We start from the raw sequence: 12,996 nt of genomic DNA, 5'->3' as shown, positions 1-12,996 counted from the left end.
TTGCCAGTTATCAGTGAGAATTAATGTTTCCCATGAAAGAATAGATTTAAATAAGGTGAACTTGGGCTGGCATCAAAACTATCATGAATGTCCTCCGATTGTAATTGCTTTTTATGAAGAGACATATAAACATATAAAACCAATCTGCAGCTTGACTGGTTTTTTTTCTTGCAATGTGAAAGAATACCTATCTTTTAATGAAAATTGAATCTGATATATTCATTCTGAAGTAGTATTTGGGGAAGCTGAAGTTTTTGTGTATCAGTAGCACTAGTTATTTTGAACAAATAAAAGTGTTCTATAGTTGCTGCATTTATCACAGATAAAAGAATAATCAATACACTGGTCAACCTTGTTAGTGAACAAAATGCAATCTAAATTAAGGTATTTCATATTTAATATTAGAAAAAAATGCTCAATGCTGAAAAGCTGTCAGTGAAACAGCTACTTTTTAATTATTGAAGACAGTATAAATTGATATAACTCTTATACAAAAAAACTTTGGAAACATATCAGGCCATGAAAATGTATATACCCTTTGACCCAGTAAAACCCATTGCTGGGAATTATTTATACAAAGAAAATCAAAAACAAAGGAAAGAAGGAAAAAGCTCTACATACACAAGTATGTTGCAGTAATAAGCAACAAACTGGAAACAACCTAAATGTCCAGTAAGGGGAATGGGTAAATTGTACAACTCCATGGAATAGAGGTTCTTAAGTTGAAAATTAAAAGCAGACTTTAAAACAGTATTTAATTTTTCCTTTTAAAGGCAAGTTACAACATTGTATTTCTGTAATGATTAAAAATTTAAAGAAATGATGCATTTGGAAAAAGATGAAGTGGATATACCATATACAGTTGAGAGTGGTAAAATTAGAGGTGAAGTTTCTCATATCTTATGTCATGTTTTCACGTGTTATCAAGAAATAACATTCAGATTATGAGATGCATAAATGTTTAAGTTCAAAATAATTTGATATAGATGTCTAAAAAACCTGCTGAATGAAAGAGAAGACACAGGGAAGGTTCCCTTCCATAATTCCAAGCTCACTGCTTGGCTCACAGCAGATGCGTGGTCAGTGTGTGCCCGTGTGTCTTTGCAGACAAAGCCCAGGGGAGAACTGTGATGCTTTTACCCCTAGCTGAGCACTTATTTCCCCCACATACTAAGTGTTCATCCACAGAATAGTAAAATATAGATATATATATATATATGAGGTGCTAGATCCTAGTACAAGACAAGAATTCAATCTAAAAACTTCTAGAAAGGTAATCAAAATATTTCTAGTTTTAATTGTTATTCACAAACTAACAACACTGAGATATTTTCCTCATTGGAAGCAACTATCAGTATCAAATGAGTTGTTATGTCTAACAAACAGAACTAGTAATTACTTAAGATAGTACGTTATCATTTTTATGTGATTATTTATAAGGGCTCTTAGTTTGGAACACTAGTTGAATCTGCTTTCAGTGTTTTGTAGCAGGGTTTTGGAAGCAGCCCCTTTAGAATGCTCCAGCAGCTTGATGGCCCTGTCAGAGTTTTCAATGTTCCTAAGCAGGGTCTCTAGTCTTCTCTTAATTTTCTTCTGATCCTCGAGAGCACAGCCAATCACGATGGACTGGAACTTCTGATCCACCGGCCCCGCAGGCACCTCGGAGGAGCACGCGCTGTACAGCGACATCAGGTGACTCTTGGCGTTTCCCAGATCATCCAGAAACTTACTGACCACCTCGTCAATGACCCTGGTGGCGTGCTTGAGGGACTCCTGCTGCTGGGGGTTCCTAATTGTTTCTACTGAAACTTCCACAGTCAGGGTTCGTCCCATCAGACGGTTTGCAGTCAGATTTAATTCTTCTCTTTCTCCTAATCATGAAAAGTTTGAAATATCAGTCAATATGAGACATACACGCATCTATGTCAAGAACACTAAGGCATTTTTGTGTGGCTGAATCTATCCTGTGAGCACCTATGAATTTCTTAAAGATAAAAGTTAAAACTACAGCAATAAGATTAATTTATAAAGAGTATCAGATTGGACGCCAGATGACTCTGCGGTTGTCATGTCTGCAGAAGCTGGGGTAGGTGTGCGTCTGTAACTGGGGCTTTGTGCTGGTTAGAGCAGGAGATTGGATGTCCTGGATCTACATGAGGATGTGCATTAGAGGAGGGAGATAACTTTCCCTTTACCTTTCTGAGCTTTTGGCTGAGACCCTCCTGTAATAAGACAGATTAACAAGAAAAAAACCCAGAAGCTTATTGACATGTATACCCCATGTATACATGGGAGATCCCCAGGGAAACTGAGTAACTCCCTGAGATGGCCCAGCCTCCACCCAAAATACCCTCAGCTAGAGAAGGTGAGGAGGGAGGGAGGCAAGTTCTGGAGGTTCCCAGAAAAGGCACAATAGACAAAGGTAAGGTTCTTATGTAGATTCAGTAGGTGCCTTCTCCACTGGTGAAAGTTTCTTGTAATTTAGTCATCCTCCTCTTCCTGGTAGAGAGGGAGACACCCTTACAAATGATTTCCTTTACAAAATGTAAATGTAAATTTCCCTTACAAAACGGTGACTTCTACTGTTTTCAGAGCTCCTCCTCCTGTGTCTGCAGTTTCTCAAAAATAGTCAGTTCGGAATAATCCTTAGGCCAGAGAGGCATATTTTGGGGCCTCACATTCTGTGTGTGTATCAGAATACAATGCCCCGATTCTGGCTGAAAAAAAGTCATGACACTGGAGGAAAAGCTGGCCTCAAAATGAGGCACTGACTTCATCCCCTCCAGACTAATTCAGGCCAGTAATTCAGTCTGAGTCTTGGCCAGCATGAAGAGGGTGCTGGGTTATCATTTCGCTATTTATATGGAAATCAGCAACCTGTCCTGCTCTGTAACCTCCTTCCCAATTCACTGCTCTATGGCCAGGACAGTGAAGAGACAGACTAGATCTTGACCCCTCTGAGGATGTGTGACAGTGTGGGTCTGGGCCTGGATGCTCACTTAACCGCACCAGCTGCTCGGCCCACAGGCCGGTCCTTTGCGGCCCCAGGGGAGCCCGGTTAGGAGGAGCACCACCCGCTGGTGCAGAGCATCACAGGCCACCCGGCCCTCCTGTGGAACCGGGTTTAGTGGGTCCATAATCTGTGTTCTCTGCCTTTCTCCCCTTCCCCTCTTTACGTTACACCTCCGTTCATCTCCTTTTGTCTTCTCTGCTGCCGACCTTGTGCCCATTTCCGCTGCTGTCACATCCTGCCTGGCCCGTCTCTGCTGGGCTGGAGGAGCGGCTCTGCGGCACCCCCGCCGCCCCCCTCGGCCCCGGGAGGGGCCCTTACCGTCGCTGATCTGCCGCATGTCCTGGCTGTTCTGGATGCTGTGGATCATCTCCAGGAGGACCTCCTTCTCCTGCTCCACAGCCGTGGCCGCTTCCCGAAGAGCCTCCACCCTGCGGAGTGCGGGGGACAGGACAGTTACTGGAGGGAAGCTGCGTCTTCCTCATCTTTCCACTGCTCAGTCCAGCTCAAGTGTAACGACGATTAGGAAGGAACACTTTCCAAAAACGTATTCCTTTTTATTTTTTATTCTGTAATTTTTTTCTTTTTAATCCACTTGCCCTGTGGCTTCCAGTTTCCTCCCCGCTCACAGGGCAATCATTCTATTTAGTGTTTATCTATTTGTATTCGTTTTTACAAAAAAAATCTGTACTCATGTACTTGTCTATTTTCAATTTATTTATATCTCACTGTTTCTTTTTCACTCAGCAGCATACTTTATTATGAATCACCAGGTTCCCGTGTCCCTCACCTGATCTGCCCTCTCTGGCCCAGGGTAGACACGCCCTGTCCCCCAGCTTCCGCTCACAACCCGTCCACGAGTACCCTTCCCCTTATGGCCCTGATAAGAGGATCCATCCCAGTGTGGAACGGCTGAGACACAGGGTGTGTGGACTGTCATCTGACTCCACCCTGGATTGTTCTCCAGAATGGCTGGACCAGGAGTCCCTGTGTCCCAACAGCCCTACCAGCACTCAGCATCTCCCAACTTTCTAACCATCTCTTGCCAGGCTAACAAGTGATATGTCAGTACTTAATCTGCATTTCTTTCATTGCTAATAAATTTGGACATCTCTTTGTATCCTTGTGAGCTTGTTCACAACCTTTGCCTATTTTTTCTTTTTTAAACTGGGGTTACTGTCCTCTTGGTGATTTGGTGACAGACACTGTGACCATCTTCTCCCATCCTATCCTATATGATCTGTGTCTGGGAGGTCCTTCACTGAACAGAGAGAGAGCCTTATTTTGAAGTGAAAAGTAAAAAGATCCATCTTTTCTTGGTTTTGTTTTACCTTGGCTCATGTTGTGAAGTTTTGTTTCAGGGTCCTCCCATCCCTAGGTCAGGACATACTTTCCTACATCTCCATTAACTTGATTGTTTCACTTTTCTCATACTTAGGTCGTAATTCATCTAGAATCCACCTCTGTATATGGTTAGGTAAGGATTTAACAATTTCCCCCCAACATTATGCACCCCAAATCCATCTTTCCCTCAATGATTTGTAGATTGTCTGCCTCTGAAATCTCTATTCCATCCAGTAGTATTTTGACTGTTCTTACACCAACACCCATTTCTTAAAAATAGAACCAGCTTTGTTTGTGATATGCCTTAGTATCTGGTAGACCAGTCCTCTAATCTTTTTTTTTTAATTTTTGGCTGCGTTGGGTCTTCATTGCTGAGCGTGGGCTTTCTCTTGTTGTGGTGAGCGGGGGCTACTCTTGGTTGCGGTGCGCAGGCTTCTCATTGCGGTGGCTTCTCTTGTTGCGGAGCACAGGCTGTAGGCGTGCAGGCTTCAGTAGTTGTGGCACGTGGGCTCAGTAGTTGTGGCTCGTGGGCTCTAGAGCACAGGCTCAGTAGTTGTGGCGCACGGGCTTAGTTGCTCCGTGGCACATGGGATCTTCCCGGGCTAGGGCTCGAACCCGTGTCCCCTGCATTGGCAGGCAGATTCGTAACCACTGCACCACCAGGGAAGTCCCCAGTCCTCTAATCTTTAAAAATAACATAGCTGTTTTGACTTTTATTCCTCCATAAACTCTAAAGTAAGTTTATTGGGTTTCTCAAAAAACTGGAATAAATTAGACACCTTTAGAACATTGTCAGTTCCTCCAAGGGTGTCTCCTTCATCCAGACCCTCCTCTACGTTCTTTATTAGAGTTTTGAAGTATTCTTGATGGTAGTCTTACAGACTCTTTTAAGTGTTTTGAATATTTTTGATATTGTTACTATTGTGAATAATATATTTACATATATACTACATTTTATAGTTGGCTATTGTTGATTAGAGAAATGCTGTTTTTGGTAGGTTCATGTCATAACTGGCAACCTTCATTTACACTTATTCATTTTTAATGGTTTTTAAATTTCTATTAGTTCTTCTGGATTGATGATCATTTCATCTACAAAAAATGAAAATTCTCATCTCTTCCTTTTCAATCCTATCAGCTCCTATTTTTCTTTCTTTATAGCACTGACTAAAGTCCTCCTGTGCTATATTAAACAGTGGCGCTAAGAGAGGGCATCTTTGTCTTTTCCCGAATTTAAAGAGAACGCTTCTGTAGGTTTTTGGTGTAAAGCCCTGATAACCCCGCAACTATACACACATGCACTTACTACACACACGCACGAACACAACCAGTGACTAAAGAACGAGGCTGTGTAATTATGAAAGAAAACAAAATCCTGTGTGTTTAAAGTGCTGTTTCCAGGGCACTTTCTTGTTTTTTTTATTACACCACAACTAAATAAGTTGCCAACTGTTGCAAAATAAATAGTGACAGACCTACCTCCAGTACTCAGATGCTCTTGGAAACACAGATCACAAGGAGATCTAATCCCTTCTGTCTTCCTGGGCACGTGTTCTAGCATGTGTTCCTGCCACAGGAGGAGGCCCTCACCCCAACCACACACGCGCCTTTTCCCCTACAGGCACCCACCTGTTATCCCCCAAAATAGCACCGACACACTGTACAGTCACAGGGTCTCGATTCTCAAGATACTAAATACATTGTTGGACTCTGTGTTTATAAGAGCCAGTAGAAGCAAAGAGTTCATAAGAATCTTATGTGACAAATTTGGCTGGAAAACACAAGACCAATATTCTATAAAATAGTAAACACACAGCATCAGGCTGCTTTCCAGCCCCATTCATTATGTGCTTACACATTTCACACGAGCAGACTCTCAGGGCCCGGGACACATGAAAGGGGTCAGGTTGTCACTAACATGAAACATTTGTGCAAAAACACAAACGTGACTCTAGTATTTAAATGGCACAGATGAGTCATTTGATTGGTAAATGAGATGATGCTGAAAGAAGAGATTAATTTTCCAGCACTCCTGAGTTTATATTCAAATGTAAGATGATAGAGAATTGTTACTCTAAAGAAGAACGCTCCATTTATGATAAGATATACTAGTAAGTTCATGAAGTTGTTAACAAGAAAATGGTTTGAAAGGAGACACTCTAGAAAAAATATAATAAATCTGTCATATAAAGAAGATATTTTGTCATTAAATGAGACCAAATATAGAGGCAATTAGATGGAACTTTTATTTTTTTTCCCCACAAGGCTAGAAATTGCCAGGGCATTTTCCCTGTGAAAAACAGATTTCATCTTTTATAGAACTTCTTATATATGATTTTATGTAAACCTTTTTCATTTCATAGCAAAGGTAAAATTTCATTCTTCAGGATGTAAAGATTCCCAGGGGTTTTTTGGCATCTTGGCCCTTTCATCTTCTGTCCCCCGCTTCCTGAACATTCTTTATCCCTGGCCCACGTCTACTGAGTGATCCTTTTTCAAAACCCAATCCTTCTGGCAGGAACTGTTTCCTTAGCAACTTCCTCCTTCCCCTCCCTTGAGGCCGTCAATACTGTACATCTGTCTAGTGTATGGACATCACATGCTTAGTTTTTTCTTTTGAAAAGCTGAACCTACTTCTCTACTTAGTTTGCTTAAGTCATATTTATCAGCTATTGGTCTCCTTAAATTCAATTCATATACACATCTTTTTGTCTACATTAGTTCTAGAAAACTGTTAGCCATTAAACCTTCAGATATTTTCCACCTGCCCTTCTGTGATTTCTCCTGGAACTCTGTTCAGAGGCGTGTTGGACCATCTCACTTTATCCTTCACGTTCTTAACACATCACTTGACAACACTCCTTGGCAGAGGGGGGCAGCTCTGTTTTTACCAGCAGATCCTGCAAGAGCTACATGTCCAAATTGGGAAAGAACTGATCCTCACGGCAAGGCTGGCCCGGGCTGTGCTCCTGGAAAACTCTCTGCATGAAATCACAGCTAAGCTTTAACAGAACCTGTGCTCAGAATGTTCCCGCGAGGACAAATGTGGAGCGCACGCATCCTCGGCTGGTCCCCGGGGCCCGGAGATCGCAGCCTGGGACCAAGGGACAAGGTGCTGGGAGGTGGTCTCCCAGGCCAGCCACCCCGGCAAGTGCTCTGTGCCATGTGCAGGGACTGCAAGGGCCTCAGTCCTGCCACTCAAGCCAGCGCTGCTGCCACTTACTAGCTGAGTGACCTCGAGTAGTTACTTACATTCTCTTTGCCTCAATTTCCTCATTTACAAAACGGGGATAATGAGATGGTGGGTGTGACTGAATGAAGTAAAGCAGGTAAAGAGTTTAACACAGTGACTGACAGCATTGACTAAACAAGCTATGAGTTAATAGAGATGCAGTACCCATGGATACGGATGGCCAACTCCTACACCATTTTATAGAAAAGATTTGAGCATCTGGGGCTTCTGGTACCCCTCGGGCCCTGGAACCAATCCCTGCAGACACTGAGGGACCACTGCATGCAGTCCATGCCCAGAACTGGTGCCTTGAATGCTAGCTTCCTGGTCGTTATTAACATGCTTACCATTATGAACTCAGGCTTGTAAATAACAAGAAATTGTGCTTTCATCAAAAGGGGAAATGGCAAATGGACTTATTTCAAAGAGATTACTTCTAAAACAGGTTCTTAAAATCATAGTCCTGTTTCTTATTCAAAATTCTTGTATCAAAAGAATACTACAGGGACTTCCCTGGTGGCGCAGTGGTCTCCAATGCAGACGACACGGGTTCGAGCCCTGGTCTGGGAAGATCCCACATGCCGCGGAACAATTAAGCCCGGGCGCCACAACTACTGAGCCTGCGCACCAGAGCCCGCGAGCCACAACTAATGAGCCCGCGCGCCTAGAGCCTGTGCTCCGCAACTAGAGAAGCCACCGCAACAAGAAGCCCGCGCACAGCAACAAAGAGTAGCCCGTGCTCGCTGCAACCAGAGAAAGCCCGCGCACGGCAACGAAGACCCAACGTGGAGAGGAGAGGGGAGGGGAGGGCAGGGGAGGGGAGGGGAAGAAGAAAGAATACTACAAAGATCACTTATATTTTAGGCAAGGTTAAGATTTTGAAGGGCTCCCTAATCATCACCAAAATGATAAATTACATTCACTACTGAGACACTCTGGTGTAAAAAAGGGTCTAGGCTTTAGTGTCAGGAGCTACTCATGAGCAGGATGGCCTCAGACCGGCCACTCAGTCCCTCTGGACTGGATTCGCTCGCTTCTAAAGGAGGGAACATATGTCCTCCTCCTGCCTCAGAGGGTTTTGGAAGATTCACATGACAATGTCTACAAGAAGCGATCTTTTAAATTACAGGCTCTTATACAATATTAACTATGGTGCCATCTTGTCTTGTGGCTCCTGGGACGTTGGTGCAGTGAAACTGTCAGCTAAATGACCACATCCGCCCTTGCCCCATCCTTCATTCCTTGGCTGCCATGGAAGCCATGGTGACTGGCTGATGGCGGGGGAGGGAGCCACAATAGGACGAGTTTGGGGACATCTGTGAACAGCTAGTCTCCCAGTTCTGTTGTTCCCCTCGGCTGTTCTCCACACCCCACGTCCCAAGCATCTTCACCACCACCCAGAGCCTTCAGGGGCCACTCAACACCCTGCACAGAGCAGGTGTTCAATAGTCCCTGAGATCAGGGACTCAGGGACACCAATCTAAGTGGAATTTTCACCTCTTTCAGTAAAATCATATACTATTCCTACATTTTTGAAATATGACATACTTAACTCTAAGAAAATTCAGGCATAAAGTATTAAGCTCTACAGCCAGTCTTCCTGGGTTCCAGCTGTGTGACCTTGGACGGGTCATTTAACTTCTCAAGCCTCAATTTCCTGCCTGAAGAACAGAGGTGACGGTAATTTCCACAAAGGCACGGGGCCTGCAGAGTCAGCACTCATTAGCTAAATAACTGTTAGTGGGTATCATTTATGAATTATGATCACTGTTAAATTAGTAACAATCATAAGCAAAGTGTTTAGAGCCACTGACGAATGGAAAAATCAGACACCATTTGAATTGGTCATGAAAACCGGGAGAGAAAGGCATCACCTTTTTAGGAGGAAGTAAAAAAGGAGGTGAGCCGGCGTCTAAAAAGAAAGGCTAGTGTCGTGCTAACATATAGAAACAAATGGAGTTTCTTTAATGATTTGTCAGATGCTGCCAAACACCTGAAAGCACTTTAAACACCTGAAAGCACTTTAAACACCATGGACACCAGTTCACAAGGCAGGTCATAAAGCATTGAGCATAATTCTATTTTCAGTTTCATATGGAAAAAGTTCTGCCACAATTGACAAAACTAGTACAGTGGGGGAACAGTAAACACCAGCTTCTAGGTACAGCCTGTAATTTTCACCCTACTTAGTACCCTGCCATCCTCAATATGAAATTAAACTATTAGATAAGATGACGCATGAATGTCACATTTTCTTTTTAAACTTGATCTTATAGGCATGATTCTATCAATAGTTTCTTTTTTAAAATTTTATTTATTTATTTATTTATTTATTTATTTTATTTTTTTTTTGGCTGCGTTGGGTCTTTGTTGCTGTGCACAGGCTTTCTCTAGTTGTGACGAGCGGGGGCTACTCTTCTTTGCGGTGCGCGGGCTTCTCATTGCGGTGGCTTCTCCTGTTGCAGAGCATGGGCTCTAGGTGCACGGGCTTCAGTAGTTGTGGCACACAGGCTTAGCTGCTCCGCGGCATGTGGGATCTTCCTGGACCAGGGCTCGAACCCGTGTCCCCTGCATCGGCAGGTGGATTCTTAACCACTGCGCCACCAGGGAAGCCCGGCATCACTTTTTTTTTAAAAGGAAGAAACAAAGCTCACAAAAGTCTAAAATTACTAGAAAAGGCCCTAAAGTGAACAATTAGACACATATTAATCTTTCTTAGCTCAAGGGTTAATTCAGCAAGTTATTATTTAATCACTTGCACATGGTAATCAGAATTCACTTTACATTAATGAAGCATTAGAATAATATTCAAAACCAGAGGCTTCCTTTTAAAGATGAGTACTTGACTGCTTCTGTACCTACCCTATGTGAGGCACCAAGTTTGAGGACAGTGCATCAGCTTGAAGAAAGGAGGGGCAGCATCCCACCTGTTCCTTTAAGAAAACATCTTTTCTTTCTAACTAGGGGAGAGAGACCCCTGAAATGGTTGAGAACATGCCCTCAAAGTTCTAAAGACCGGAGGAGACGCTGAGGCACTTGTTTCGCTGCTACATAAAAAGAAATCATAATCTTCCCAGGGACACTCAGGAACTCTAGTTTTGCTCCATCTGGTCCAGCTTGTTCCATCTGCCTCATTCCAAGCAGGACCCCTCTGTTACTCTCCATGAAATCATGGTGGTGGAGAACTTATTTTCTGAGAAGACATCGTTTCTTCCCATGATGATAATAATAATAATAATAAACACGTATATAATAATAAATGACAATTTAAACATATGTATTAATAAATGATAATAAATTATTCACTTGGTTATTAATGTACTTTATTGGCCAACAGACCCCTTGTTTTGGTATATTAATCCAGGGAGATAAAGACATATATGCAATGCTTCTTAAAATTTTTGTCTTACGTACTCCCTTGCTCACCCAGAACCTGGTGAAAACTATGCGAAAAAAATTCCTTGTGGTTTCAGGGAGTTGTGGGCGCCTCAATATGATTTTCCTGTAACTACACTTGCACACAACTTACACAGTAACTTTAGTGACATAAACAGTTACAGGAAGTACATACAAGTTTTCATTCACTGTTAAAGGAAAAAAAGTATTTCCCAAATTTCTTAGAAATTATTTAGGAATTCCATACAAGCCAGCCACTACATTTGCCACTAAGGAGTGCCCGTGGTGCCCGGTTCTACAGGAATTGACAGCACAGCGTGGAAAGAATTCAGGAGAAGAGCAGGAATGAGGCACTCAGAGCTCTGGGAAAACCAGCAGAACAGGCACTCGGAGAGATTTTCAGGAAAAATCTTAGGAACACATTCTTGCATCTTCCCAAACTCAGAAAAACACTCAAACCATGAAGGGAGACATCTGCTCCTCCTGGTCAGCAGTAACCTGTCACCCAAATGCGCGCCTGAGTGTGCGGGTCCTTCTCTAAAGTCACATTCCCGGGACCTCAGCGCCGGGACCGCCCCCCCCCCCCCCCCCCCCCGCCACCTTCCCCCAATAGAACAACTCAGGCTCTCACCTTGCACGTGTTTATCGCAATGGACACACTGATTACTTAATAACACGGTCATTAGTTAAGAAGGGAAAACTGACTCGTGTTCTCGGGCCAGTGACCAGCATTTGGAAGGTGTGAGCGGCGACCTGGAGAAGGAGCCCCCCACCCCACCCCGCCACACACACACACCCGGGCTGAAAGTGGCAGGGGGAGGGGACACGGGTCCCGCTCCTCTCCCGTCCTGGGATCAGATGGATTTTTATATTTTGCAAAGCGATCAGTCATTCACAACGGGGACCATTAAACTGCCGCCTGTCCTAAAAATACATTATGGGAAAAGACTGGGCCGGAAACACCTGGCCCCCACACGGAACGTTCCAGGAGTTCTGCGGACCCGCAGTGTCACAGCCCGCATGTCGAGTAACGTACCCGTAACTTTCCCTTCTCGGTTCTCACGCTCCCGGCGCTCGGGTCTGGAGCCGCGAAGGAGCGTGGCCGCCGGAGCGTGCGGGGCCGCTGACCCAGAACACGGCCGCTCCTGTGACGGGACCCGCCGACCCAGCGCGGCCCTCCGCAGGGCCTGGGGCTGCCCAGCTCCCCTGCCAGCCGCTCCCCGCTGCCCGCGCGCTCCCTGCTCTCGGTCCCCGCGCGCCCTCCGCAGGCTCGGAGGGCCGGCCCGCGCACCTGAGCTCCAGCTGGTCCAGGCTCTCCAGCAGGCGGCTGGAGCGGTCGGCCATGGACGAGGAGCGGCAGAAACGGCCCTCGTTGGCCTTGGCGCTGATCCTCGCCTGAGCCATCGGCGTCCGGCGGGCGGCCCGAGATCACTGCCTTCCCCGCGCTCCACCCTCCTCCTCTGACGCGCCGCCCGCGAACCGGGGAACCGGGAACCGGGAACCGGGCGCGGGTGCACGAGAGCCGGCCGCTGCTCTGTCCGGCGCGGGCGGCCTTGAGGGCGGCGCGGCGGGAAGGCCTTGCTGGGCGCGGGCACGCGTCTCCGCCCCGAACACCGCCCGAGGCGGAGCCCGCGCCCCCGGCCCCGCCCCGCAGGGGCTCCAAGGGGAGCGGGCTTGGGCTGTGCTGGGGTGGAAAGGGCCCTTCATGCAACCGCGGCTCCTGGGCACTTTCCCGAGATGAGAACAAGGAGCCTGGAGGCCACAACTGAAGCTGATAGATGTAGGGACCAAGCTGAACCTCTTTTTTTTACACCGCTCTCATGAAGGCATTTTTAATGACTTTCTTTTCTATTAAAAATTTACTGGTTGGGACTTCCCTGGTGGTCCAGTGGGTAAGACTCTGTGATCCCAGTGCAGGAGGCCCGGGTTTGACGCCTGGTGGGGTAGCTAGATCCCCATGCATGCCGCAACTAAGAGTCCGCATGCTGCAAGAAAGATCCCGCCTGCTGCAACT

The 12,996-nt window shown here is 45.4% G+C and overlaps 1 protein-coding gene across 1 annotated transcript; it reads right to left on the bottom strand.

Annotated features, from left to right (window-relative positions):
• Positions 1–1,373: 1,373 nt before the first annotated feature.
• Positions 1,374–12,541, bottom strand: BAG2 (BAG cochaperone 2). The gene is made up of 3 exons (XM_061195195.1): positions 12,274–12,541; positions 3,332–3,441; positions 1,374–1,871 (listed from the first exon to the last, which is right to left on the bottom strand). The coding sequence occupies exons 1-3, from the start codon at positions 12,384–12,386 to the stop codon at positions 1,459–1,461; spliced, it is 636 nt and encodes a 211-aa protein (XP_061051178.1). The 5' UTR covers positions 12,387–12,541; the 3' UTR covers positions 1,374–1,458.
• Between the last annotated feature and the right edge of the window lie 455 nt (positions 12,542–12,996).

The sequence above is a fragment of the Eubalaena glacialis genome, chromosome 7, assembly GCF_028564815.1.
Source record: "Eubalaena glacialis isolate mEubGla1 chromosome 7, mEubGla1.1.hap2.+ XY, whole genome shotgun sequence".
In the NCBI taxonomy this organism is placed as follows: Eukaryota; Metazoa; Chordata; class Mammalia; order Artiodactyla; family Balaenidae; genus Eubalaena; species Eubalaena glacialis.
The sequence above is the reverse complement of the archived record's forward strand: the minus strand, read 5'-3'. Positions and strand labels throughout refer to the sequence as shown.

Bases quoted from the DNA above. Each gene is read 5' to 3' on its own strand.
- BAG2 (XM_061195195.1), bottom strand. From the start codon at position 12,386: ATGGCTCAGGCGAGGATCAGCGCCAAGGCCAACGAGGGCCGTTTCTGC. The intron at 3,442-12,273 runs GTGCGCGGGCCG...CGCACTCCGCAG, and splicing joins CTGGACCAGCTGGAGCTCAG to GGTGGAGGCTCTTCGGGAAG. The intron at 1,872-3,331 runs GTAAGGGCCCCT...TTTCATGATTAG, and splicing joins CATGCGGCAGATCAGCGACG to GAGAAAGAGAAGAATTAAAT.